Source organism: Amphiprion ocellaris, chromosome 24 (assembly GCF_022539595.1).
Source record: "Amphiprion ocellaris isolate individual 3 ecotype Okinawa chromosome 24, ASM2253959v1, whole genome shotgun sequence".
NCBI classification, from domain to species: Eukaryota; Metazoa; Chordata; class Actinopteri; family Pomacentridae; genus Amphiprion; species Amphiprion ocellaris.
This window is the reverse complement of record NC_072789.1, coordinates 18,426,108-18,452,892: the sequence shown is the minus strand read 5'-3', so window position 1 is coordinate 18,452,892 and position 26,785 is coordinate 18,426,108. Positions and strand designations below refer to the sequence as shown.

Here is a 26,785-nt window from a genome sequence, read left to right as displayed (position 1 = left end):
CAAGGGAAACTTTTAAGTATTTTTTAAAGAATTTTCTTCCTGAAGGTTTTGCAAATTTTTGTAAATTTGGATAATTTTTCTTGCTGAATTTTTTGATTTTTTTCAGACAAGGGAACAATATCTTTTGGTGCCTGTAAATGAAGACAACAGGAGGGTTAAATAACTGAGAGAGCTGGTAAATGATCCAGATTCACCATTAAAATACAGCTTTGAGGTAGATTTAATACCTTTTGAGGACCATGCCTTAGAGGGAGCATCTGTCTGGGAGGGTTGGAAGTTCTAACGGTTTTAATAAATGATCTGCAGGTTGAACCGTCTCCTACTGGGACCAGATTCTACTGAGTGATAAACCACTGGGTTAAGGTTCAGTATGTTTCCGTTTTTACAGTTTGTAGCTCTAAAATATGGTGTCATTTTGGTGATTTTAGAGGAAAACACACTTTTTAAACTCACTGGAGGTCTTTAGGAGAGCCATAAACCAGGCTAAATATTAATCTTTAAGTCTAGATTTGAATAATTTTCCTGATTTAGTCACATGTTACAAATTATTAGTTTAAAGGCTATTTGAAAGGTAAACATCTGCAGAATTTTTGTGTTTTTACAGTTCGTAGCTCTATAGTAGGGTGTGATTTTGGTGATTTTAAAAGTAAAAGTGTCTTTCAGACATGCTGGAGGTCTTATAAACCAGACTAAATTTAAATCTTTAAATCTAGATTCTGATAATTTTCCTGATGGAGTCACACGTGACAGATTATTAGTTTGAAGGCTGTTTAAAAGGTAAAAATCTGCAGAATTTTTCTATTTTTACAGGTCGTAGTTCTAAAAAATGGTGGGATTTTGGTGATTTTAATTTTCTTTGGAAAATCAATAAATTGACACTTTTCGGGTGCGTTTGATGGAAGTGATCCTCCGGGAGGGGCGGAGCTATCTCCCCAATAACAGCAGACACACCGAGAAATACTTCGGAGTACTTCAAAGTACTGCGATCCCTACGTCGCTGCTACAGGTAGGTCTGCTTTAAAGTGTATTTGTACACAGAGAACACAGCTAGGCGAGTTTTACTGTGCATACATGTAGTTTAACTCCAAACAAAGTACTCGGGTACTTGAAGTTGTACTATGTGTTTTCGGCAGGAGCTACAACACGCCTGAGTCCATTAAAAACTACTACTTTACACCTTAAAATGTGTGTACTGCGTGTACAAGTTGTGTACTTGATGTTTTCTTGCAGTCCAAACTCCGTTTAACTTTCACCTGATTTTATGCGACTTTCTACGGTCTTTTGGCGGCAAACAACAGCCTGATTTGCTCCTAAAACAGATATTTAGAGTATTTATGGATGAAATGTGTGAGCCGAGTTCAGCAGGACAGCCTTTAGACCTGTAGTTAGAGTCCAGCCGCTCTGGCCGCTGCCGCTGAGCAAGGCAGCAGCACAAAATGACCGAATGTGAACAGAGTCTGGTGGCAGAAAAACCTGCAGTGAACACAGTTTAAACGTTAACTGACCTGGTTAATAAACAACAGGTCAGAATAATGCAGTCATGAAGTACTACTACTGCATTATAGAGTATTTGTACTGTCAATATGTGGTACTACTCTATATAATACTGCATTATGTAGTATTTATACTGCCAAAGTGTAGTACTACTCTATATACTACTGCAATATAGAGTATTTGTACTGTCAATATGTGGTACTACTTCATATGCTACTGCATTATATAGTATTTATACTGTCTATGTAGTACTACTTCATATACTGCTCTATTATGTAGTATTTATACTATCAATGTGTAGTACTACTCTATATACTACTGCATTATAGAGTATTTATACTGTCAATATGTAGTACTACTTCATATACTGCTCTATTATGCAGTCTTTATACTATCAATGTGTAGTACTACTTTATGTACTACTGTATTATGTAGTATTTATAGTATCAGTACTGTATAATACTGTGTGGTATTCTGTTCTAGCGTTCACTATTATGTCATGTACTGTGATACAAATACAGTACAGCTTGAAGGATACTGTATTTGTACACAGTGTAGTACTGCAATACACTACATAGTACTATCTTGTATATGTTGTATAATATGAAGTACACAGAATAGTACTGGAACATACAGTGTAGTATTAAGTTGTATATTGTGTAGTAGTACTGTAATATAGTACTTGTACATATTGTTTAGTATTATGTTGTGTAGTACCGGGATAATGTGTTGTTTCCATGGTAACGGTGTGACAGCTCGTGAGGAGCTTCCTGCCCTGTGATTGGTCCAGACAGTCAGGCGGTGATGTCATCGGTGAAGGTGGAGAGTGTGGTGGAGGTGAGCGCTCTGGTTGGTGAAGGGCCGGTGTGGGAGGAGCCAGAGCAGACGCTGCTATTCGTCGACATCCCAGGTCATAAGATCCACCGCTGGAACCCAGCCACCAATCAGATCCAGTCTGTGGAGACAGGTCGGCCAATCAGCTTCCTCCCCTACCCCACCTGTCTGTCTGACTCCTCCCCCGTCTCACCTGTCTGTCTGACTCCTCCCTCCTGTCTCTCCTCAGCTGACCCGGTGGGCTTCGCGGTTCCTCGGAGGTCAGGTGGTTATGTAGCAGGTGTGGGCCGCAGCATTGTGGCTGTTGATTGGTCGACTCAGGTGATGACATCACTGGCCAGAGTCAGAATCAGAATCAGAATCAGAATGAGTTTTATTGCCATTGTTCATGAGGTTCACAAACGAGGAATTTGACTCGGTGCAATGCTGCTACATTAAACATTTAACAAATAGTAGAGATAAAAATAAAGATAAAAATAAAGATAAAGATAAAGTAAATACTATAATAAAAGCTAACATCTACTATAATAAAAACTAACAACTAAGTACACTGTACAACAAAAAAGTGACTAAGTGAATAAAGTGACCAGTAGCAGCAGGTGGTGGGGGCCACCACGTAGTGCAAATATTGTAGTGCAAAAAACAGTGGTAATTGTTGATGAGTCGGTGCTGAGCTGCTGAACATAGGCACGTGTGTGTGACGTAGAGTCATCTAGTGTTCATCAGTCTGATGGCAGAGGGGAAGAAGCTGTTCATGTAGCGGGAGGTTCTGGTCCGGATGGACCTTAGTCTCCTGCCTGAGGGGAGGGGGGTGAACAGTCTGTGTCCAGGGTGAGAGGGGTCGGCAATGATCCGACCTGCACGCCTCCGGGTCCTCGAGACGTACAGATCCTGCATAGATGGAAGTCTGCAGCCGATCACCTTCTCAGCAGTGCGCACAATGCGCTGCAGTCTGAATCTGTCCCTGATGGTGGCTCCAGCGTACCACACAGTGATGGAGGAGGTGAGGATGGACTCGATGATGGCCGTGTAGAACTGCACCAACATCTTGGTGGGCAGCTTGAGTTTCCTCAGCTGCCGCAGGAAGAACATCCTCTGCTGGGCCTTCTTGAGGAGGGAACTGATGGTCAGCTCCCACTTGAGGTCCCGGGTGATGGTGGTGCCCAGGAAGCGGAAGGAGTCCACGGTGGAGATGGGAGAGTCAGTGAGGGTGAGGGGGGGGTGGTGGGGCTGTGACTTTCCTAAAGTCCACGATCATCTCCACTGTCTTCTGGGCGTTCAGGTCCAGGTTGTTGTGGCTGCACCAGGACACCAGCCGGGCCACCTCCCTCCTGTAGAAGGACTCATCACCGTCTGAGATGAGCCCGATGAGGGTGGTGTCATCTGCGAACTTCAGCAGCTTCACAGACTGGTGGCTGGAGGTGCAGCAGTTGGTGTACAGGGAGAAGAGCAGGGGGGAAAGTACACAGCCCTGGGGGGAACCGATGCTGATGCTCACCGAGTCCGAGACAGTCTTCCCCAGCCGCACGTGTTGCCTACGGTCCGTCAGGAAGTCGATGATCCACCTGCAGAGGGAGTCGGGCACGTTGAGCTGGGACAGCTTGTCCTGGAGCAGAGCAGGGCGGATGGTGTTGAAAGCAGAGCTGAAGTCCACAAACAGGATCCTGGCGTAGGTTCCTGGGGAGTCCAGATGCTGCAGGATGGAGTGGAGGGCCAGGTTGACTGCGTCGTCCACAGACCTGTTGGCTCTGTAGGCGAACTGCAGTGGGTCCAGGAGAGGGGTGGTGATGGTCTTGAGGTGGGACAGGACCAGGCGCTCAAAGGACTTCATGACTACAGAGGTGAGCGCCACAGGTCTGTAGTCGTTGAGTCCTGTGATCCGTGGCTTCTTGGGGACGGGGACAATGGTAGAAGATTTGAAGCAGGCCGGCACGTGGCATGACGCCAGAGAGGTGTTAAAAATGTCCGTGAAGACAGGAGCCAGCTCCTCCGCGCAGTGTCTCAGAGTGGAGGGAGAAACACCATCAGGACCTGGGGCCTTGCGCGGGTTCAGTCTGCTGAATTGTCTGTGCACATCCTGCTTACAGAGGGAAAAGGCATGGGGGGATGTGGGGGGGACTGCCTTTGATGAAGTGACAGTGGCAGCAGTGGAGGTGCTGGGGGGAGGGGAGGTGCTGGGCACAGCTGACGAGGTGTCAAAGCGGGCGTAGTGCTGGGACAGTTTCTGACAAAGGGCTTTGTCGTCCTGTCCTTTAGGAGCCTGAGGCCGGTAGTTGGTGATCTGCCTCAGTCCTCTCCACACAGAAGCAGAGTCATTAGCAGTGAACTGCTGCTGGAGTCTCTCTGAATACACAGTCTTAGCTCTCCTCAGCTCCCTGCTAAAACGGTATTTAGCCTCCTTGTAGCAGTCTCTGTCTCCGCTCCTGAACGCTGCTTCTTTCTCCTTCCTAATCTGTCTGAGTCTGGGTGTGAACCACGGCTTGTCATTGGCATAACTCACCCTGGTGCGCGTTGTCAGAATGCGCTCCTCACAAAAGTGGATGTATGAGGTCACAGTGTCCGTGTACTCGTCCAGATTGACTGTGGCTCCTTTAAACACGTCCCAGTCAGTTGTCTCCAAGCATGTGCGCAGCTCCTCCACAGCCTCACCAGTCCACTTCTTTGCTTTGCTCACAACAGGCTTTGTGAGCTTCAGTCTCTGTGTGTAAGTGGGGATGAGGTGGACCATCACGTGGTCTGACAGTCCCAGTGCAGCGCGGGGAATCGCGCGAAAAGCGTCCTTCACTGTAGTGTAACAGTGATCCAGCGTGTTCTCCTCTCTGGTGGGGCATTTAATAAACTGTTTATACTTGGGTAGTTCGTGGCTCAGGTTCGCCTGGTTAAAGTCGCCAAGTACAATAACCAGGGAGTCCGGAAGGGCCCCCTCCACTTGTTGAATCTGATCCGCCAGAGCGCGTTGAGCCTCACGCACGTCTGCCTGTGGCGGGATGTAAACTGCGGCCAGAACAAAGGAGGAAAACTCTCGTGGGGAGTAAAAGGGCTTGCAGTGAATGAAGAGATATTCCAGAGCAGGAGAACAGTGTTTTGAGATCACAGTCACATCCGTGCACCAGCTGTTGTTGATGAAGACAAACTGAACACTCGCCTGAACGATGGGAAAGTGGATCCGATTGGACGCCTTTGGGCAGGTCAGTCTGCTACCTACCTGTTCAGGTACCACCTGGTCACCTCTTCCCGTCCTCATCTGTGTTGCTATGGTAACGCTATGGTGTGTCTCAGGTACGATGGTGGCCGAGGGCCAACAGGACGACAGGAAGCAGGGATCTCTGTTCTCTGTGACCTCTGACCTCACTGTGACCAAACACCTGAGCCAGGTACCCTCACCTCTACCTCTACCTATAACTCTACCTCTACCTATAACTCTACCTGTACTTGTACCTGTACCTCTACTTCTACCTATAACTCTACCTGTACCTGTACCTCTACCTGTACCTCTACCTGTACCTCTACCTGTAACTCTACCTCTACCTGTACCTGTCTCTCTACCTGTACCTCTACCTGTAACTCTACCTCTACCTGTACCTGTCTCTCTACCTGTACCTCTACCTCTACCTATAACTCTACCTGTACCTGTACCTCTACCTGTAACTCTACCTCTACCTGTACCTGTCTCTCTACCTGTACCTCTACCTGTAACTCTACCTGTACCAGTACTTCACCTGTCCCTGTCCCCTCCAGGTGGACATCTCTAATGGGATGGACTGGTCTCTGGACCAGAAGACGTTTTTCTACATTGACAGTTTGTCTCTGACTGTTGATGCCTTCGACTACGACGTGACCACCGGAAAGATAGGTGACCATGTACTAGTACTGCAGTACAGGTGTACTATTACTGCAGTACAGGTGTGTTGATGTTGTATTGTGTGTTGTGTGTGCGTTGCCTAGGTAACCGTCGTGTGGTATACCGGATGCAGGAGGGGGAGGGGCTTCCTGATGGGATGACGATGGACGCTGGAGGTCGTCTCTGGGTGGCGTGTTATAATGGAGGACGGGTCATCAACATAGACAACGCTACTGGTGGGTTAGACTGGTTAGTTATACAGCTTAGACTGGTTATACTGGTTAGACTGGTTATATTGGTCATCAACATAGACCCTGCTACTGGTGGGTTATACTGGTTAGACTGGTTAGTTATACAGCTTAGACTGGTTATACTGGTTAGACTGGTTATACTGGTCATCAACATAGACCCTGCTACTGGGTAGTTCTACTGGTTCTACTGCCCTACTGGTTATACTGGTTAGTTATACTGGTTATAACTGGTTACACTGGTTTTGCTGGTTAGTTATACTGGTTAGTTCTACTGGTCCTACTGGTCCTGGTTCCTGTGTGTTCTTTGGTTCTATGATCTACCTGTCGGTTCTCCAGGTGTGCGTCTCCAGACCATCCCCCTTCCTGCCACTAAGACCACCTCGTGTTGCTTCGGAGGTCCAGACTACAGCGACCTCTACGTGACCTCAGCCAGTCTGGGCCTCGACCAATCAGAGCTCAAGCACCAGCCGCAGGCGGGACACACCTTCAGGGTGAGTCAGATGCTCACCTGTCGGCTACCTGAGGTTACTATGGTAACACCTGCTGACCAGTGTGTGTGTGTGTGTGTGTGTGTGTGTGTGTGTGTGTGTGTGTGTGTGTGTGTGTGTGTGTGTGTGTGTGTGTGTGTGTGTACAGGTGACGGGACTCGGGGTCAAAGGTCGACCTTCACACTCGTTCTCTGGATGACCTCCAGGAGGCGGAGACTCGACCTGTCATTGATCACCATCCATCCAATCACAGCACAGATCACCTGCACTACAGGATCAATCAATAACTGCATCAATAACTGGATCAATAACTTTATTAATGAGGGCTTCACATTAATACGGAGCTCACCTGCTGTATGTGTAGCTAATGAGCCAATCAGAAACATGGAAAATCTGACATGATAGTGGACCAGTCAGAGTCCGAGAACCTTTGGAACTTGATTATGAAACTTTTACTGTGGAGGATTGTGGGTAATGTAGTGTCTCAATTAATAATCGACAGTCATGGAGGATTGTGGGTAATGTAGTGCCTCAATTAATAATCGACAGTCATGGAGGATTGTGGGTAATGTAGTGCCTCAATTAATAATTGACAGTCATGGAGGATTGTGGGTAATGTAGTGCCTCAGTTAATAATAAACAGTTATGGAGGATTGTGGGTAATGTAGTGCATCAGTTAATAAACAGTTATGGAGGATTCTGGGTAATGTAGTGCATCAGTTAATAATAATAATAAACAGTCATGGAGGATTGTGGGTAATATAACCAGTTAATAACATACGCTCATGTCGACAGGGTGCGCTTTATTTACACACCAAGTGCAGAATCACCACCAACAACCAACAAACACCAGACAGGACGAGCATGGCTACACGGCTTCCTAGAAAACATCTGTACACGTAGAAAACTTTGTGCTGCTGATTCTTCTCTTGTTTCCATTTAAAATAAGGGGTGAGGGTTGGGGTTTCAGGACAGGGAGGGTGGTGTCGACCGCTCGGACCGGACAGCTCCACGGCTCTGTCCTCCAGGTGTTTTTACAGGTGAGTCCAGAGCCTCACCAGCAGACCCACCTCATGGTCCACACAGCGCCCCCTCAATGTGACACCTCAAACTGCAGCTCTGGCCTTCAGCCTTCCAAACACAGTGATGGCGAACCCGACGTTCTGTTTGCTGAAGCGTCTCGTCGTCAGTTTGTAGGTTTCTGCTCGTGTGGTTCTGCTGCTGACGGGTGCAGAGACGTTCTGAAGGGACTGAGAGTCACAGATATACAGAGTTTGGCTCTAAGAACAGGCTGATGTGGTTCCGTCAGTCACATGTGATTTTGTCAGTCTGTCAGTGTTTTGTTAGTCTGGCACAGTTCTATCAGTTGCCCATGGTTCCATCAGTCGCCAGTGGTTCTGTTTGTAGGATTTGGTTCCGTCAGTCTTTCTTCTTTTAATCAGATACAGCTCTGTTAGTCAGATATGTTTCCATAAGTCGCACATGGTTCCATCAGTAAGACTTGGTTCTATCAGTCGCACGTGGTTCTGTCAATAGGATTTGGTTCCATCAGTAGGACATGGTTCCATCAGTCTGCCTTTGTTTCGTCAGTCGGATGCAGTTCTGTTAGATATGTTTCAGTCGGTCGCATATGGTTCTGTCAGTAAGACATGGTTCCGTCACTGGGGCTTGGTTCCATAAGTAGGACTTGGTTCTGTCAGTTGTACATTAATTCGTCAGCTGGACATGGTCTGTCGGATGAGGTTCTGTCTGTCAGACGAGGTTCTGTCGGTCAGACGAGGTTCCGTCGGTCAGACGTGGTTCCGTCGGTCAGACAAGGTTCCGTGAATCTGAATGCTTTGTGCTAACACTGTTCCTGGTTTGTAAACTGCCAGACTCTGTGTATCCTGGCTCCATAAGGCGAATAAATACAGTAGAACACAGTAGAACACAATGTAGTGAAAGGAGTAGAACCCTGTACAAGATCCAGTTAAAGACACAGACCAAAGGAACCCAGAACAACAAGAGAACCACAGACCTGCTGACCCAGAACCAGGACTCTGAAGCCGATGTTTAGCCACTGTTAGCCCTCATGTGGTTTAAAAAGGCGCGTCCGGGTTCTGGTCCGACATAGAACACCAGAACCCGACTTATGGGGATGCTGCTCTACGGCGCCACCAGTGGTGGGGCTTTAAAAACGAGGCACGATTTGGAGCGCTGTGAGGAACGTCAGGGGTTTTAGCACCGTGATGTCTGAAGGTTCTCTTCACAGCTTTCCTTAATTTACTGGTTGGATTATTTCTATTATTTCAGGAGTTTTGAGGAACCCGGGCTTTTGACCATGGACCACATGGTGTTCCTCAGAGGTCCGGTTGTGTTCCAGCTGGAGGTGTTCTCGTTCCCCTTTCTTTCATTTAACGATGAACTTCTATTTCTTTAAAGTGCTCTGAAAACTGGAAACCTGAACACCAGGAAGTCGACAACAATCGGCGCCTCCGAGTGCCGAGGAAGATCATGTGGTCTGGTCAAAAGCTCCAGATGTTCCGCTTCAGAACTTCGGTTCTCAGCTAAGACACTTTACGTGGTTTGGACGGAGGGAGAAGTTCTGACCCGGGGCCCCGAGGTCTGCTGGCGTCTGGGCGCCTGGTCTGTGCACCAACTGACCAATAGAATAACAGAGAAAACATGATGTCATCAGTTCACATCGATCATCAGAAAGTGCTAATTGGTCCCATCGATTAGAAGTGGGCGTGGCCTCCTCCCGCTCTCCGTGACGTCATCAGTAGTGCTCCTCGGAGTGGGCGGGGTCACAGAAGAAGCGCGAGCTGCGTTTGGCCGACCGAGCCGTGAAGGGGACGGTCTTCAGAGCTGGAGACACAAGAACCCGTCAGCAGATACACAACTATACACACATAAATAGACACAAATACACACAGATACACACATAATACACACAGAGACACACATAAATACACACAAATACACACAATTACACACATAGACACAAATACACCCAAAGACACACAGATACACACAATTACAGACACACAAATACACACAATTACACACATATATACACACAAAGACACATATATACACACAAAGACACAAATACACAGAGACACACACAAAGACACACAAATACACACAATTACACACAGATACACACAAATACATAAAGACACACATAAATACACACAGACACATTAGCAGCTGTCTACAGTAGCATGCAGAAAGATCCAACCCCCTATGAGGCTGTATCTTCATCTATGAGGCTGGATCTTCATCTATGAGGCTGTATCTTCATCTATGAAGCTGTATCTTCAGCTCTATGAGGCTGTATCTTCAGCTCCTATGAAGCTGTATCTTCAGCTCTATGAGGCTGTATCTTCATCTCTATGAGGCTGTATCTTCATCTATGAGGCTGGATCTTCATCTATGAGGCTGTATCTTCATCTATGAGGCTGTATCTTCATCTATGAGGCTGTATCTTCAGCTCTATGAGGCTGTATCTTCATCTATGAGGCTGTATCTTCATCTATGAGGCTGTATCTTCATCTATGAGGCTGTATCTTCAGCTCTATGAGGCTGTATCTTCAGCTCCTATGAGGCTGTATCTTCAGCTATGAGGCTGTATCTTCACCCTATGAGGCTGTATCTTCAGCTATGAGGCTGTATCTTCAGCTCCTATGAGGCTGTATCTTCAGCTCTGTGAGGCTGTATCTTCAGCTATGAGGCTGTATCTTCAGCTCTGTGAGGCTGTATCTTCAGGAGCCTTTAGCTCCAATGACCTACTGTAGACGGAAGTATCATCTCTAACAAGCTTCTGGCAGCGCTCCATTCCTTGTGGGCGATGTTCTCCAGCTCAGCGATGTTCTCAGGTCTACATGCTGCAGCAGCTTTCTTCAGATCCACCACATGTTCTCTATTGGGTTTCATTCTGGAGGTTGTGATGTGCACTCTAGAACCTTCCAGACTTTCTTCTCTAACCAGCCTTAGTTGGTTCTGATGTGTTTGGGGTTGTTGTCTTGCTGGAACGTCCAATTAGCTTCAACTTCTTCACAGATTGAGGGACGTTCTTGTCCAGAATATCCTTGTACTTCCTGAATCCATGGTGCCTTCAACACGTTGGAGATTCCTGGTTCCATTAGAAGCAGAACATCACAGATCCACCTCCATGCTCCACAGTACGCAGGATGTTCTTCTCCTCGTTCTGCCTTCCAGACATTCCTCTGATCCAGAGGACCAAAGAGCTCTAGTTTGGTCTCATCAGTCCATAGAACCGTCTCCCAGAACTTCTGTGGCTTTGATAGGTTGCTTCTAGCAGACTGGAGACCATTATACTTGTGGTGTGTCCATCTAGGGGATCTGGCATGAAGCCCTTCAGCATGGAGTGTGTCCACAGAAACATCAGTTCTTCTTCCAGACACATCTTCCTGCCTGTATGCTTCCTTCCTTCTTTCTTTCCCTCCTTATTTTTTTCCTTTCTTCCTTCCTTCCTTCCTTATTTCCTTTCTTTCTTCCCCTCTTCCTTTTTGTCTTCCTTCCTTCTTTCCTTGTCTCCTTCCTTCCTTCCTTCACGCCTTCCTTCCTTCCTTCCTTCCTTGGCAGTCTGCCTATGGTTCTTGTCCATCCATCAGAAATCTTGATGTTCTCACCGACAGCTTCTTTTTCCCACCATGTAGCGTAGCCACAGTAGCAGTGGCTTTGAACTTACCAGAGTCTCTGGGAACATTCTATAGCTTGAAGATCTTCTCGTGTCCATTTCAAAGCAACTATCTCCTCTCTAAACTTCAGGACGTCTCTCTGGTCTGAACCATGGTGCTGCTGGAGGAGAAAGTGTCCCCATTTTATAGACATGAGTATTAGCCAGTGTTTAAGATGTGTCCCCGCTGGATTCACCTCCAGATGTATTCATACAGGTGGATGGATTAGAGTTGGACTGCAGTTAGTCTTGTTTGTAGGGGGTTGAATCATTTTGTAACCTGCTTTTTGTAAAAACATCTCGCTTCTGGATGGATCTTGGATGGGACAGTACCTGTGATGATGTCCTCGATGGCGCCGTCCTTCCCTTCGTAAACGTGCCGGCTGTCCTTTCCTTGCCGCCGTCGGAGCTCCGTGATCAGCTCCTGCTGCTGCCGCTTCCCCCTGTGGGACGGAGACTGGAGGGGGCGGGGTTTTGCTTTAGTCTGACCAATCAGAGGCGGCGTTGGCGATGATGTAACGGGTGTGTGGGGACTCACCTTGGTCTCCTCTTCCTCCTGCAGCTGCTCCTCCTGCTCCAGCTTCTCCAGCAACATCTGCTCCTGACGCCGGCGCTGCTCGTTCTCCTCCTCCGCCAGCTGAAAGTTACAGCAGTGTTACTCCTGGTCTTGTTTCAGGTTCGATGATTGTGTTATAAATAAATGCTGTAATCAGGATGTGGGAGGAACCTCTGCCCTGCAGGCCACACCCCCTCTGAAGGGGGCGTGGCCTGTATGTCACTCACCCTGTAGGCTTTGATGAACCGGACAAAGATGGGGAAGAAGACAGACGGCGGCATTGTCTTGGAACTCTCTCCGAAAAACTTCACCGCGTCCTCGAAGGCGTCCTGAGGTTCATCAAAAACACAAAAACACACTTTACCTGTGACCTGAGCCCACCTGTCTGGATGGAACAGGTGAGCTCAGCTGTGGCGTCTCACCTGAGCGATGCGGGCGTCTTCCTGTAGCTTGCTGAGCCGTGATTCGTTTCTGCTGATGAAGTCTTTGAGCGTGGCATTGTGTGACACACTGAACTCTCTCCAGGTGAGCTCCATCCCTCGCTGCAGCTCCTTCACATCACACAGCACGTTCTCCAGACTCACTGAGCACAGGTAGACACAGGTAGACACAGGTAAACACACAGGTAGAAACACAGGTAGACACACAGGTAAACACAGGTAAACACACAGGTAAACACAGGTAGACACACAGGTAAACACAGGTAAACACAGGTAGACACACAGGTAAACACAGGTAGACACACAGGTAAACACAGGTAAACACACAGGTAAACACAGGTAGACACACAGGTAAACACACAGATAAACACAGGTAAACACACAGGTAAACACAGGTAAACACACAGAGGTGGACACACACAGCGATCTGATTGGCCGACAGACTCACCTGCAGCAGCCTTGTCCACGTAGTGCAGCTCGTTGTAGAACAGAGACACAGAGGAATATTTCTCTCTGACAACGTTGGCGATGTAATGAAGCAACGTCTGCTTCCTGTCAGTCGACTTGGTCTCCAGGAGCTACACACACACACACACACACACACACACACACACACACACACACACACACACACACACACCAGTCAATCAGTGCTGTGGTGACAAGCAGAACCAATCATGGATCAATATCTGACAGGTGTGTGTGTTACCAGGTCTAAACTCTGCAGTTTGAATCCGTACACGGCTCCTCGCTTGCTGCTGTTCATGTAGTTTCCCAGAGCCAAGATGATCTGCAGCAACAGCATAGAGCCAGATCACATAGGTGTGGATCAATAAAACATAGAGCCAGATCTCATAGACGAGTATCAATAAAACATAGAACCAGGCTTCATAGATAATCTGGTGTTCCACAGCAGCAGACTGACCTCCAGGATCTTCTTGAGCTTCTGAGATGATTTTATAGAAACTGAAGCAGCGATGATGGCGTGGAGTTGCTGAAAGGAAACACAGCATAGTGAGACAGGTCACATCTGTCTGTCTGTCTGCCTGCCTGTCTGTCTGCCTGCCTGCCTGCCTGTCTGCCTGTCTGTCTGTCCATCTGTCTGTCTACCTGTCTCTCCATCTGTCTGTCTCTCCATCTGTCTCTCTTACCGAGGTTAACATCTGGACGTTGTTCTGTCTTACTGGGGTTAACATGTGGACGTTGTTCTGTCTTAACGGGGTTAACATCTGGACGTTGTTCTGTCTTACCGGGGTTAACATCTGGACGTTGTCGGTGAAGTTGCCCATGAAGGTCATGATGTTCATGCGCTGGCTGAGCCTCTCTATGCGGCTGAACTGCAGCATGAATCGGTCCTCGTCACTCAGAGCCTCCAGAGGTTTCCTGTCTCTCTCGTACTGCCGCAGCAGCTTCACCTCGGAGTCCGTCGGCAGGAAACGCATCAGACACTCTACGAAGTCGACCCGGACCGTCCGGAGGTCGAACCTGCAGCGACGACACGGACCGCTGGGATCAGGTTCACCTCACAGGCTAACTCTGACTGACTAACCAATGGGAAGGTGTTTGGTACGGGTGTTACTGGTGTTACTGGTGTTGGTAAGGAGTTTCTACTGGTACTACTGGTGTTGGTAAGGTGCTTCTACTGGTACTACTGGTGTTGGTAAGGTGTGTGGTACTGGCATTACTGGTGTTGGTAAGGTGTGTGGTGCTGGCATTACTGGTGTTGATAAGGTGTTTCTACTGGTACTACTGGTGTTTTTAAGGTGTACCGGTGCAGGTTGACCTACGTGTGAATGGCGCGGCAGATGACCTCTGACCCCTGGCCGGCTTTCCTCAGGGTGATGGCCAGGTTCTTGGCCCTGTTGGCCTCCAGCAGAGACACTTTGGACGGAGCTTTCTGAGGAAGCTTCTGTCTGGACAGAGTCAGGTCCACAGCCGGACCCTGAGCCTTCGTCTTAAACATCTCCTCAAACTCCTCCACGTCCAGGTCCTGAGAGACAGACAAGTGGGAGACAGACAGGTGGGAGTCAGACAGGTGAGAGACAGATAGGTGAGAGTCAGACAGGTAAGGAGAGACAGGTGAGAGAGAGACAGGTGAGAGAGAGACAGGTGAGAGTCAGACAGGTGAGAGACAGACAGGTGAGAGTCAGACAGGTAAGAGAGAGACAGGTGATAGAGAGACAGGTGAGAGTGAGACAGGTGAGAGACAGACAGGTAAGGAGAGACAGGTGAGAGACAGACAGGTGAGAGAGAGACAGGTGGGAGTCAGACAGGTAAGGGGAGACAGGTGAGAGAGACAGGTGGGAGTCAGACAGGTAAGGAGAGACAGGTGGGAGTCAGACAGGTGATAGACAGACAGGTGAGAGTCAGACAGGTAAGAGAGAGACAGGTGATAGACAGACAGGTAAGAGAGAGACAGGTGATAGACAGACAGGTGAGAGTCAGACAGGTGAGAGTCAGACAGGGAAGAAAGAGACAGGTGATAGACAGACTGGTGAGAGTCAGACAGGTGGGAGTCAGACAGGTGAGAGACAGACAGGTGAGAGACAGACAGCTGGGAGTCAGACAGGTGAGAGTCAGACAGGTGAGAGACAGACAGGTAAGAGAGAGACAGGTTATAGACAGACTGGTGAGAGTCAGACAGGTGGGAGTCAGGCAGGTGAGAGACAGACAGGTGAGAGAGAGACAGGTGGGAGTCAGACAGGTGAGAGTCAGACAGGTGAGAGACAGACAGGTGAGAGTCAGACACGTGGGAGTCAGACAGGTGGGAGTCAGACAGGTGAGAGACAGACAGGTGAGAGTCAGACAGGTGTGAGACAGACAGGTGATAGACAGACAGGTGAGAATCAGACAGGTGAGAGAGAGACAGGTGAGAGTCAGACAGGTAAGAGAGAGACAGGTGATAGACAGACAGGTGAGAGTCAGACAGGTGGGAGTCAGACAGGTGATAGACAGACAGGTGAGAGTCAGACAGGTAAGAGAGAGACGGGTGATAGACAGACAGGTGAGAGTCAGACAGGTGGGAGTCAGACAGGTGATAGACAGGTGAGAGTCAGACAGGTGATAGACAGACAGGTGAGAGTCAGACAGGTGAGAGTCAGACAGATAAGAGAGAGACAGGTGATAGACAGACTGGTGAGAGTCAGACAGGTGGGAGTCAGACAGGTGAGAGACAGACAGGTGAGAGACAGACAGGTGGGAGTCAGACAGGTGAGAGTTACAGGTGAGAGACAGACAGGTGAGAGTCAGACACGTGGGAGTCAGACAGGTGGGAGTCAGACAGGTGAGAGTCAGACAGGTGAGAGTCAGACAGGTGAGAGACAGACAGGTGAGAGTCAGACAGGTGAGAGAGAGACAGGTGAGAGTCAGACAGGTGATAGACAGACAGGTGAGAGTCAGACAGGTAAGAGAGAGACAGGTGAGAGTCAGACAGGTGGGAGTCAGACAGGTAAGAGAGAGACAGGTGAGAGTCAGATAGGTGATAGACAGACAGGTAAGAGAGAGACAGGTGATAGACAGACAGGTGGGGGTCAGACAGGTGGTAGACAGACAGGTGAGAGTCAGACAGGTAAGAGAGAGACAGGTGATAGACAGACAGGTGAGAGTCAGACAGGTGATAGACAGACAGGTGAGAGACAGACAGGTGGGAGTCAGACAGGTGAGAGTTACAGGTGAGAGACAGACAGGTGAGAGTCAGACACGTGGGAGTCAGACAGGTGGGAGTCAGACAGGTGAGAGTCAGACAGGTGAGAGTCAGACAGGTGAGAGACAGACAGGTGAGAGTCAGACAGGTGAGAGAGAGACAGGTGAGAGTCAGACAGGTGATAGACAGACAGGTGAGAGTCAGACAGGTAAGAGAGAGACAGGTGAGAGTCAGACAGGTGGGAGTCAGACAGGTAAGAGAGAGACAGGTGAGAGTCAGATAGGTGATAGACAGACAGGTAAGAGAGAGACAGGTGATAGACAGACAGGTGGGGGTCAGACAGGTGGTAGACAGACAGGTGAGAGTCAGACAGGTAAGAGAGAGACAGGTGATAGACAGACAGGTGAGAGTCAGACAGGTGATAGACAGACAGGTGAGAGTCAGACAGGTGATAGACAGACAGGTGATAGACAGACAGGTGAGAGTCAGACAGGTAAGAGAGAGACAGGTGAGAGTCAGACAGGTGGGAGTCAGACAGGTGGGAGTCAGACAGGTAAGAGAGAGACAGGTGAGAGTCAGATAGGTGATAGACAGACAGGTAAGAGAGAGACAGGTGATAGACAGACAGGTGGGAGTCAGACAGGTGATAGACAGACAGGTGGGAGTCAGTTCTTTAGCCCTGGTTTCAGTCTAAAGCATTCTTCACCTGCAGGATGGATTCGTCGTCGATGTCGTTGAAGACGGTTCCGTTGATCTGACTGGGCTTCAGAGCGACCCAGTTCAGCACCGGCATCCTGAACTTGGTCTGGATCGGCTTCTTGATCTTCACGGCTGCAGGGGACAGGTGCACAGGTGAGCAGACAGACAGGTGTACAGGTGAGCAGACAGACAAGTGAGCAGAGAGACAGGTGAGCAGGTGAGCAGACAGACAGGTGAGCAGACAGACAGGTGTGAATGGATGGAGCTGTGTGTTCAGGCTGACGATGAACATTGTTGCTCTGTATTCGACCTGTCAGTTTGAACAGACATATGACCCTGGTACCTGGAAACCAGCCAATCAGAGCTGGTTTCCAGGTACCAGGTGATTTTTGGAAGAAGAGGAAAGGTGACATACAGAACAGCTTGAGTGGACCCTCTGTCAGCAGCAGGAGGAAACAGAACACATGTTAGAATCACAACAACAGGAAGTTTCTCTGTAGGATTCTGTGATTTCCAGCAAGCCCTGAACACACCGTGGTAACCTGAGCTCACCTGCCAGTCCGGAGGTGAAGATCACCGTCGGCGACCCCCCCGACCCCGGGAGGGGCGGGGCCACGGGGGGAGGAGGGGGGGGCAGGGGGACGGAGGAGAGCTCACTGGTCCGACAGGGGGGGGGAGGGGGAGGAGGGGGGGGAGGGGGACCCGGGGGGGGAGGGGCGGGGTAAGGCCCGTTGGACACTTTAGAGACAAGAAAAAACACCTGGTTAGTACACAAAGTACACACGTTTAGCAGTACTCAGTATCAGGAGCAGTACTTACAGTGTGTAGTACTGGTAGTATGTAGTAGTAGTACTCCACACTGGAGTACTACTACTACACACATTGTGTAGTACTGGTTGTATGTAGTACTGGTTGTATGTAGTAGTAGTACTCCATACTGGAGTACTCGCAGTATCACCATCCTTAACTGCGCTTCAAACTAGAAATCTGATTGGTCGAGCAGAAACTCACCTGAGCCTGGCATTGGTGGAGGAGGAGGGGGGGGGGGCGGGGGGGGCATGTCTGGAGCTCCGCCCATCCCCGGTCCCATGCTGTGATAGGCTACCGTCTCTGGGCTGCAGACGTCAATCAACAACAGACCAGTCAGCGACGGTTACTGGTTTAACTGGTTTCACTGGTTTAACTGGTTTAATCCTCTGGGAGTATGATGGTTTAACTGGTTTGACTGGTTTAACTCACTGGGAGTTTGATGGTTTCACTGGTTTAACTGGTTTAACCCTCTGGGAGTCTAATAGTTTAACTGGTTTCACTGGTTTAACTGGTTTTACTGGTTTAACCCTCTGGGGGTCAGATCACTCACCTGGGGGACAGGGTGGGGCAGGGTGGAGGTGAGGGGGAGGCGGAGTCGGCCACGCCCCCGTCCCCCTCCCCTCTCTGGGGCTGAGGGGCTCCAGGACCTCCGGCCTGCTGGGCCTCCTGGGCCTGACGCTCCAGGCGGCTCTGGCGTCGGATCGTCTGGTCCTTCTCCCGGACCATCCGCCTCAGGGTGTGCACCTGAGAGTTGGCGCTCGCGTACACATCCTGCACAGGTAAAGGGGGCGGGGCTTAGTATCAACATCTCCGTCTCCATGGTAACCGTTTGTGTGGTGACAGTAACTAACCCGCATCTGGTCTAGCTCCTTGTTGGTCTGCATCAGCTGCTTCTCCAGCTCCACGATCTTCAGCATCGCTTCGTTCTCCACATCCAGGAGACGCTCGGACATCTGAGGACAGGGAGACGAGTCAGTATCACACCTGTCTGTCTGTCTGCAGCTGGTTGGTCTGCTGAGAGACAGACAGATGTCTTACCGTCCCCAGGTTCTCCTCCAGTTCCTCCACTCTCTCCAGAGCAGCAGTTTTGGTCTCGGCGTCCTCCAGGAGCGTCCCAACGTCAAACACGTTGTCCAGGTAAGCCTGGATCTGGACCTGCAGCCTGTCGCTCTCTGTGTGCTTCAACCGCTGAGGGGAAACAGGTAGGGAGACAGGTGGGGAGACAGGTGGAGAAAAAGGTGGGGAGACAGGTAGGGAGACAGGAGGGGAGACAGGTCAGCTTGTTGTCAGTAAACATCAGCTTAAATGTCGTGAAGAGGGATGTCAGACGTGTCGTGTGATTGGCTGAGAGCCGGCCAGGTGAGCAGGTTACCTCCAGGTGGTCGTCCAGGTTGAGTTTGGTGAAGTCGTACTGCAGGTGGACTCTGAAGTTCATGTCCTCCACAGAGTGCACCACGATGTTGATGAACTGCATGCAGGCCACCTGACCACCATTTCCACGGCAACAGAAAGCTCGTTAGCGACCAGGTGTGGCCCTTAATTATGCAAATTAACTGAAAGTAAATGAACGTTACCAAGAAGTCAATGTTGTCGTCTTCGTTCTTAAAATGTTCCATCAGCTTTTCAAAACGCATCGACTCAGAACACACCTGCAACCAATCAATCAATCAATCAATGAAACAATCAATCAATCAATCAATCAATCAATGAAACAATCAATCAATCAATCGATCAATCAATGACACAATCAATCAATCAATCAATCAATCAATCAATGAAACAATCAATCAATCAATCAATCAATCAATCAATCAATCAATCAATCAATCAATCAATCAATCAATAAATCAATGAAACACTCAATCAATCAATCAATGAAACAATCGATCAATCAATGAAACAATCAATCAATCAATCAATCAATCAGCATGTATAGTATTGTATCAGTGATCAGTGTGTTGCAGTTGTTTACACTGTGTTGTTGTTTACAGTGTGATGTTGTTTACAGTGTGTTGTTGTTTACAGTACATTGTTATTGTTTAGTGTTGTTGTTTACAATGATTTGTTGTTATTTACAGTGATGTTTACATTGTGTTGTTGTTGTTTACAGTGTGTTGCTGTTGTTTACAGTATGATGTTGTTGTTTACAGTGTGTTGTTGTTGTTTACAGTGTTGTTGTGGTTACAGTGATGTTGTTGTTTACAGTATGTTGTTGTTGTTTACAGTGATGTTGTTGTTTACAGTGATGTTGTTGTTTACAGTATGTTGTTGTTGTTGTTTACAGTTTTAAAGTGGTCGAAGGCTGACAGGATGATCTCATGTCCTCCTCTGACCAAACAAACGGCCGCCAACAACTCCAAGACCAGAGCCTTCGTCCTGATGACGGGAGAGACAGGAGAGACAGGTGAGACAGGAGAGACAGGACAGACAGGTGAGACAGGAGAGACAGGAGAGACAGGTGAGACAGGAGAGACAGGACAGACAGGTGAGACAGGAGAGACAGGTGAGACAGGTGAGACAGGACAGACAGGTGAGACAGGTGTAGTATTAATATGTTTAAAATGTGTTTCTATTTCTCAGGTGTACTTTCAGCAGTAGTTTGTAGTTTTATATTTAGTAGATTTGTGTCTGCAGTTGTGGTTGTAGTAGCTGTAGTAGTATTTGCAGCAGCAGTAGTAGTATTTGCAGTAGCAGTAGTAGTATTTGCAGCAGCAGTAGTAGTATGTGCAGCAGCAGTAGTAGTATTTGTAGTAGCAGTAGTAGTATTTGCAGCAGCAGTAGTAGTATGTGCAGCAGCAGTAGTAGTATTTGCAGCAGCAGTAGTAGTATGTGCAGCAGCAGTAGTAGTATTTGCAGCAGCAGTAGTAGTATTTGCAGCAGCAGTAGTAGTATTTGTAGTAGCAGTATTTGCACCAACAGCATTTGCAGTAGCAGTAGTTTTATTAGTAGTGACAGTAGTAGTATTATTAGTAGTTGTATTAGTAGATGTAGTATTAGTAAGTAACACTATTTGCAGTAATACTAGTAGTAGTAGTAATTTTGGTAGTACCTGGGATTGCGGTTGTTGAGGCTCAGAGCGATCTCGTTGACGGCGTGTGGATGAGACATCACCATGTTGAATCCATACTGAGGAGCACGAGGACACGTTTCAGTATTAGTACTAGTTAGAGTACTACCCAGGTGTTTTAGTACTAGACAGATTACTACCCAAGTGAGTAAGTACTAGTTAGAGTACTAAGCAGGTGCATTAGTACTAGATAGAGTACTAACCAAGTGAGTCAGTGCTAGTTTGAGTACTAGTTATAGTACTAGTTAGTACTATCCAGGTGAGTCAGTACTAGTTAGAGTACTAGTTAGTACTACCCAGGTGAGTACTGTGTTGTGGTGTACCTGGTAGTTCATGATGGCTCTCAGACACATGACGCAGACGTGGACGTCATCCTTCTTGCAGACGAGTCTCGAGTTCTTCAGCGTGCGGCGACTCGGCAGCGTGTTGGATCGAGTCACCAGAGTGGAGCTGAGGACAGACAGACAAGTCAGAGATCACCTGAGCAGGTCAACAGGTGAGCTCACCTGGTTCTCCTCTACTTCCTGCTACCTGATGGAGTGTCGAGCTGCTCGCGGTGCTGAGGAGGACGGGGAGGGGAGGCTGCAGTCGCCATGGAGATCCTCTATGGAGCGGCTCCAGGGGGAGTCGATGGACGACACCTCTGTTCCAGCGTCCAACTGCTCCCCATCGAACCTGAACATTAGAGCGGAGGTTCTAGAGACATCTAATGGAGGTTCTAGAAGTATCTAGACACATCTAATGGAGGTTCTAGAAATATCTGGTTTAGGTTCTAGAAATATCTAGTGGATGTTCTAGAAACATCTAGTGGAAGTTCTAGAAACATCCAATGGAGGTTCTAGAAACATCTAGTGGAGGTTCTAGAAACATCTAATGGAGGTTCTAGAAACATCCAATGGAGGTTCTAGAAACATCTAGTGGAGGTTCTAGAAACATCTAATGGAGGCTAGAGAAACACCTAATGCAGGTTCTAGAAACATGTAGTGGACGTTCTAGAAACATCTAATGCAGGTTCTAGAAACATCTAGTGGAGGTTCTAGAAACATCTAATGGAGGCTAGAGAAACACCTAAGGCACGTTCTAGAAACATCTAATGCAGGTTCTAGAAACATCTAGTGGAGGTTCTAGAAACATCTAATGCAGGTTCTAGAAACATCTAATGGAGGTTCTAGAAACATCTAGTTGAGGTTCTAGAAACATCTAATGCAGGTTCTAGAAACATCTAGTGGAGGTTCCTACTGGTTCCTACAACAGCCGATCATTAGAGTCTGCCTGTAACCATGGAAACATTCTCAACTCACGTGACGGCGTACTGAGCGAACGACAAATACTCCACCAGAACATCCAGACCTCGGTTCTCCTCGTTCAGGAACTCCCTGACCCACCTGCAGACAGACAGGTGAGAGTCAGACAGGTAAGAGAGAGACAGGTGAGAGTCAGACAGGTAAGAGTCAGACAGGTAGAGACAGACAGGTGAGTCATTGGGGTCAGGTGTTGGGGTGTTTCTGGTGCAGGAAGTGAAGGAACCGATCAGATCTGGTTGGGTCGACATCAGCACATTTCAGAGGTACTGGAACCAGAATCCTGGAGAGGCGTTCTCCTCCTGACCCATGCTGAGGAGAACATGGCTGGGTGCTGCTAGGATGAGCTCTCCCTGGAGAACCAATGGTCTCCTCCTCACTGTTCAGAGTTTCAGAGAGAAAACGTCTGACTGTTGATAGCAGCTTGGTTTGTCCTTTAGCTCTTGGTCTCCTGAAGCAGCAGACGGGGACCAAGAAGAATCAGAGGAGCTGCAGCTGTGGTTGAAGGATGGACTTGGAGAAGGTTTAGGAAGGGGTCCTGAGGGACCTTGAGGACCTGGACCTTTGGTACCAGCCAGATGGTCCTAGTAGAGCTGGGTTCCTGTCCTCAGCACAAAGTCCAACACATTTACCCTCTACCTGTACAGGACCTGCTGCTGAGGAACACCATGATGCTGCCACCGCCGTGCTTCACATTATAATGCTGCCACCACCATGTTTCATTCACATCATGATGCTGCCACCACCGTGCTTCACACCATGATGCTGCCACCACCGTGCTTCACATCATGATGCTGCCACCACTGTGCTTCACACCATGATGCTGCCACCACCATACTTCACATCATGATGCTGCCACCACCGTGCTTCACACCATGATGCTGCCACCACCGTGCTTCACACCATGATGCTGCCACCACCGTGCTTCACATCATGATGCTGCCACCACTGTGCTTCACACCATGATGCTACCACCACCGTGCTTCACACCATGATGCTGCCACCACCACCAGGCTCCACCATTGTTGACCCTCATCTCCAGTACTATTTGTGATGTTCATTGACAGGGTCGCAGGGCACAGTCGGGCTGAGGAGGACATCCTCTAGGTTGGGGTTGAGGTGCTGTTCAAGAGAAAGAGTATAAATATCTTGGGATTCTGTTCACAGGGACTAGGAAGTCAGCTGTGAGATGGACAGGTGTCTCAGGGTGACATCAGCAGTGATGCAGGTGTTGTGCCAAACTGTGGAGGTGAAGAAGCAGCTGAGCTGGAGGTCAAAGCTCTAGGTCTCCAAGTCCACGTTCCAGTGCTGACCGATGGTCAGGAGCTCTGGGTGGCAACCAAACGATGAGACGTGGGATTAAAGTAGCTGATCCTCTGCATTAAAAGAAACCAGTTAGATGGTTCAACATCTGATCAGGATGGACAACTTCCTGTGGAGGTTCTCCAGGTTGGTCCAACTAGGAGGAGACACCCTGAGGGGGATGGAGGGATCACAATTCTCATCTGACCTGGGAACGCCCCGGGATCCTTCAGGAAGAACTGGAAGGTGTTGAGGAGAACGACATACCAAAACTCGACCCCGGATAAGAAGAAAATGGATAGATGGGGGGTAGAGAGAGAGACAGGTTGAAGAGAGAGACAGGTTGAAGAGAGAGACAGACAGGTGTTGAGGCAGACAGGTACCCAATGTGGTTTGTGCGAAGAGAAATCTCCAACTCTCTGAGCATCTGAGTCGACTCCTGAACTCTCCGTCTGAACTTCTGTGGACAGACAGACAGACAGACAGACAGGTTAATACCAGACAGACAGGTTAATAACAGACAGACAGACAGACAGACAGACAGACAGACAGACGGTAAACGACAGACAGACAGTCACCTTGCGGGTCACGGCCGGGTCCAGGAACCCTCTCAGCTTCTGGATGTAGGTGTGAGGAGGATTCTTCACCTGGAACCTCTCCTGCATCACACACAGACACACAACGTGATTGGACAGTGTCAGACACGAGGCCCCACCCCCCTGCACCTTCAGGTGTGGACAGGTTGAAACAGCGACCTCTTCAACACCACCCACCTGGTCACAGATCAGCTCCCACTTCTTCTCATTGTCATAGGAACGCAGCAGACGCACCTTATCAGGAGGCAGGTTCATGGAGTTCTGGAACATAGAGTGAAGAAATGGAAGAACATGGAACCTGAATACATCTCAGACTAGTGAGGGAGGCCACCAAGACTCCTATGACTCCTCTGAAGGAGAAAGAGACTAGAGAGGGAGGCCACCAAGACTTGTAGATACCCTGATGCACCCATCTGCTTGTTTATCTTCAACTCCTCTGGACTCTATACCTACCGTCAGGCATGGAGGTGGCAGTATCATTATAATATCAATTTAACTGACTCAAGTCTGAGACAGAAAGACAACAAATGTAGTGGAACATTTCCACAGTTCCACTACATTTGTTGTCTTTCTGACTTGGTTCTTCAGGTTCTTGATGGGTCTAAGTCGGGGCTTTGAGGAGACCAGTCTAGAACTTCATTCCAGCCTGATGGAACCATTTCGTTACCACGTCTGATGTGTGTTTGGGCTCATTGTCTGGTTGAAACATCCAACTGTGTCCAAGATCAACCTTCTGCTGATGGTCTTAGGTTTTCCTGAAGAACGTGGAGGTGATCCTCCTTCTTCATTATTCCATTTACTTTGTGTAAAGCTTCAGTTCCACAGAGCATGATACTGCCACCACCATGCTTGGTGGTATGTTTGGTGTTCTTGGGGTTTTAAAAAGTCCAAGACCTGCCACAGACAGTCTGAAACCAGTCGTCAAAAAGTCTAAAATCAGGACCAAAATGAAACCTAAAGTACTCCTAAAAAAGTCCAAGTCATTGCAACACCAATCCTAAACCAGTCCTTAACCAATCCTAAACCAGTCCTTAACTAGTCCTAAACCAGTTCTAAACCAGTCCTAAACCAGTTCTAAACCAGTTCTAAACCAGTCCTTAACTAGTCCTAAACCAGTCCTTAACCAGTCCTAAACCAGTCCTAAACCAGTTCTAAACCAATCCTTAACCAGTTCTAAACCAGTCCTAAACCAGTTCTTAACCAGTCCTTAACCAGTTCTAAACCAGTCCTAAACCAGTCCTAAACCAGTCCTTAACCAGTCCTAAACCAGTCCTAAACCAGTTCTAAACCAATCCTTAACCAGTTCTAAACCAGTCCTAAACCAGTCCTTAACCAGTCCTTAACCAGTTCTAAACCAGTTCTAAACCAGTCCTTAACCAGTCCTTAACCAGTCCTAAACCAGTCCTTAACCAGTCCTTAACCAGTCCTAAACCAGTTCTAAACCAGTTCTAAACCAGTTCTAAACCAGAGACTGAGACAGATTAATGTCCTTCCATGACCACAGGATGCGTTTTCCACCATGGTTGTTTAGGAATGACAATCAGCTCGAGGGTTAAAGAAGATGTTTCATCACTGCAGTAATTCTCCAATGGAAGGAGCTCACCTGTTGGCTCAGGTAAATCCAGGTGGAAACACAGGAAGTGTATGTAGTGTGTATATGTTGTGTGTATAGTGTGTATTTATTGTGTCTTGTGTATGCAACAGTGCCACGGAGAACCTCTCTTATGTATATTGTATATTGTGTATATATATAGTGTGTATATTGTGTGTATATTGTGTGTACTGTGCATATATTGTGTATTTATTCTGTATAATGTGTATTTATTGTGCATTTTTTGTGTATTTGGACCTACCAGGGCTATGGAGAACTTCTCCTGTCTGTAGTGTATATATTGTGTATATGTTGTGTATATTGTGTATTTGTTGTGTATTTATTGTGTATTTGGACCTAGCAGGGCTATAGAGAACCTCTCCTGTGTGTGTAGTGTATATATTGTGTATTTGTTGTGTATTTTGTGTACCTACCAGCGCTATGGAGAACCTCTCTTCCAGCTCCGCCGGGTCGGGCATCGGGAGTCGGACCGGGGCGGCTCTGGACCGGATCACGGCCAGCTGGCTCTCCATGCTCTCCGCGTTCCCCATCGCACGCAGGCGGACACACACGCCGACACACACGGACACACACACAGCGAACACACCCACCAGCAGCACACACACACACACACTCAGACACACAAGCAGCGGAACATGTGGTCGGCCATGACGGAGAGAGAAGGCCTGTCTGTCTGTCTGTCTGCCTGTCTGTCTGTCTCTTTGTCTCCTCCGGTGCCGGTCCTGGTCCCGGTCCTGGTCTCGGTCCTGGTCCCGGTCCTGCCGCCGGTCCTGGTCCTGGTCCTGATGCTGATGCCGGTCCTGGTCCTGATGCTGCTGGTCCAGATGATGCTCCGCTTCGCCGCCGTGTTGTTGTGTGTCCGTGTGTTGTGTGTGTGTGTGTGTGTGTGTGTGTGTGTGTGTGTGTGTGTTAGCATGAGATGTGCGTGTAGCCGGTCTAATCCTCCCCCCTCTCCTCCCCCACACGAAGAAAGAAAGCGAGTCTGCCTCCCCCCTCTTTGTCTCCGCAGCGATGCTCCGCTCCGCTTAGACCAGACCAGAGCCTCCCTCAGCCTCAGACAATGGAGGAGCTGCTGGAGCTGGCCCCGCCCCCAACACACACACACACACACACACACACACACACACACACACACACACACACACACACACACACTATGGAATACAC

At 48.4% G+C, this 26,785-nt stretch overlaps 2 protein-coding genes across 2 annotated transcripts; one reads left to right on the top strand and one right to left on the bottom strand.

Moving 5' to 3' along the window:
- The first annotated feature begins 820 nt into the window (after positions 1–820).
- On the top strand, positions 821–7,605 carry rgn (regucalcin). Its single transcript, XM_055008372.1, is given in 9 exon segments — positions 821–1,006; positions 2,250–2,461; positions 2,558–2,649; positions 5,396–5,516; positions 5,608–5,702; positions 6,067–6,181; positions 6,274–6,405; positions 6,757–6,911; positions 7,057–7,605. Coding segments are annotated over 8 exon segments (924 nt in total). The 5' UTR covers positions 821–1,006; positions 2,250–2,298; the 3' UTR covers positions 7,108–7,605.
- A 91-nt stretch (positions 7,606–7,696) lies between these two features.
- Positions 7,697–26,666, bottom strand: fmnl2b (formin-like 2b). Its single transcript, XM_055008279.1, has 28 exons — positions 26,032–26,666; positions 24,184–24,267; positions 23,989–24,069; positions 23,794–23,870; positions 22,109–22,192; positions 21,339–21,482; positions 21,131–21,257; positions 20,790–20,866; positions 20,023–20,116; positions 19,315–19,389; positions 19,113–19,223; positions 18,779–18,928; positions 18,592–18,693; positions 18,291–18,511; positions 17,942–18,045; positions 17,483–17,668; positions 17,346–17,366; positions 16,938–17,062; positions 14,376–14,578; positions 13,839–14,073; positions 13,514–13,582; positions 13,298–13,378; positions 13,037–13,166; positions 12,576–12,731; positions 12,376–12,482; positions 12,131–12,229; positions 11,926–12,049; positions 7,697–9,755 (listed from the first exon to the last, which is right to left on the bottom strand). Exons 1-28 carry the CDS (start codon positions 26,146–26,148, stop codon positions 9,667–9,669), a joined length of 3,273 nt encoding a protein of 1,090 aa, XP_054864254.1. The 5' UTR covers positions 26,149–26,666; the 3' UTR covers positions 7,697–9,666.
- Positions 26,667–26,785: the final 119 nt, after the last annotated feature.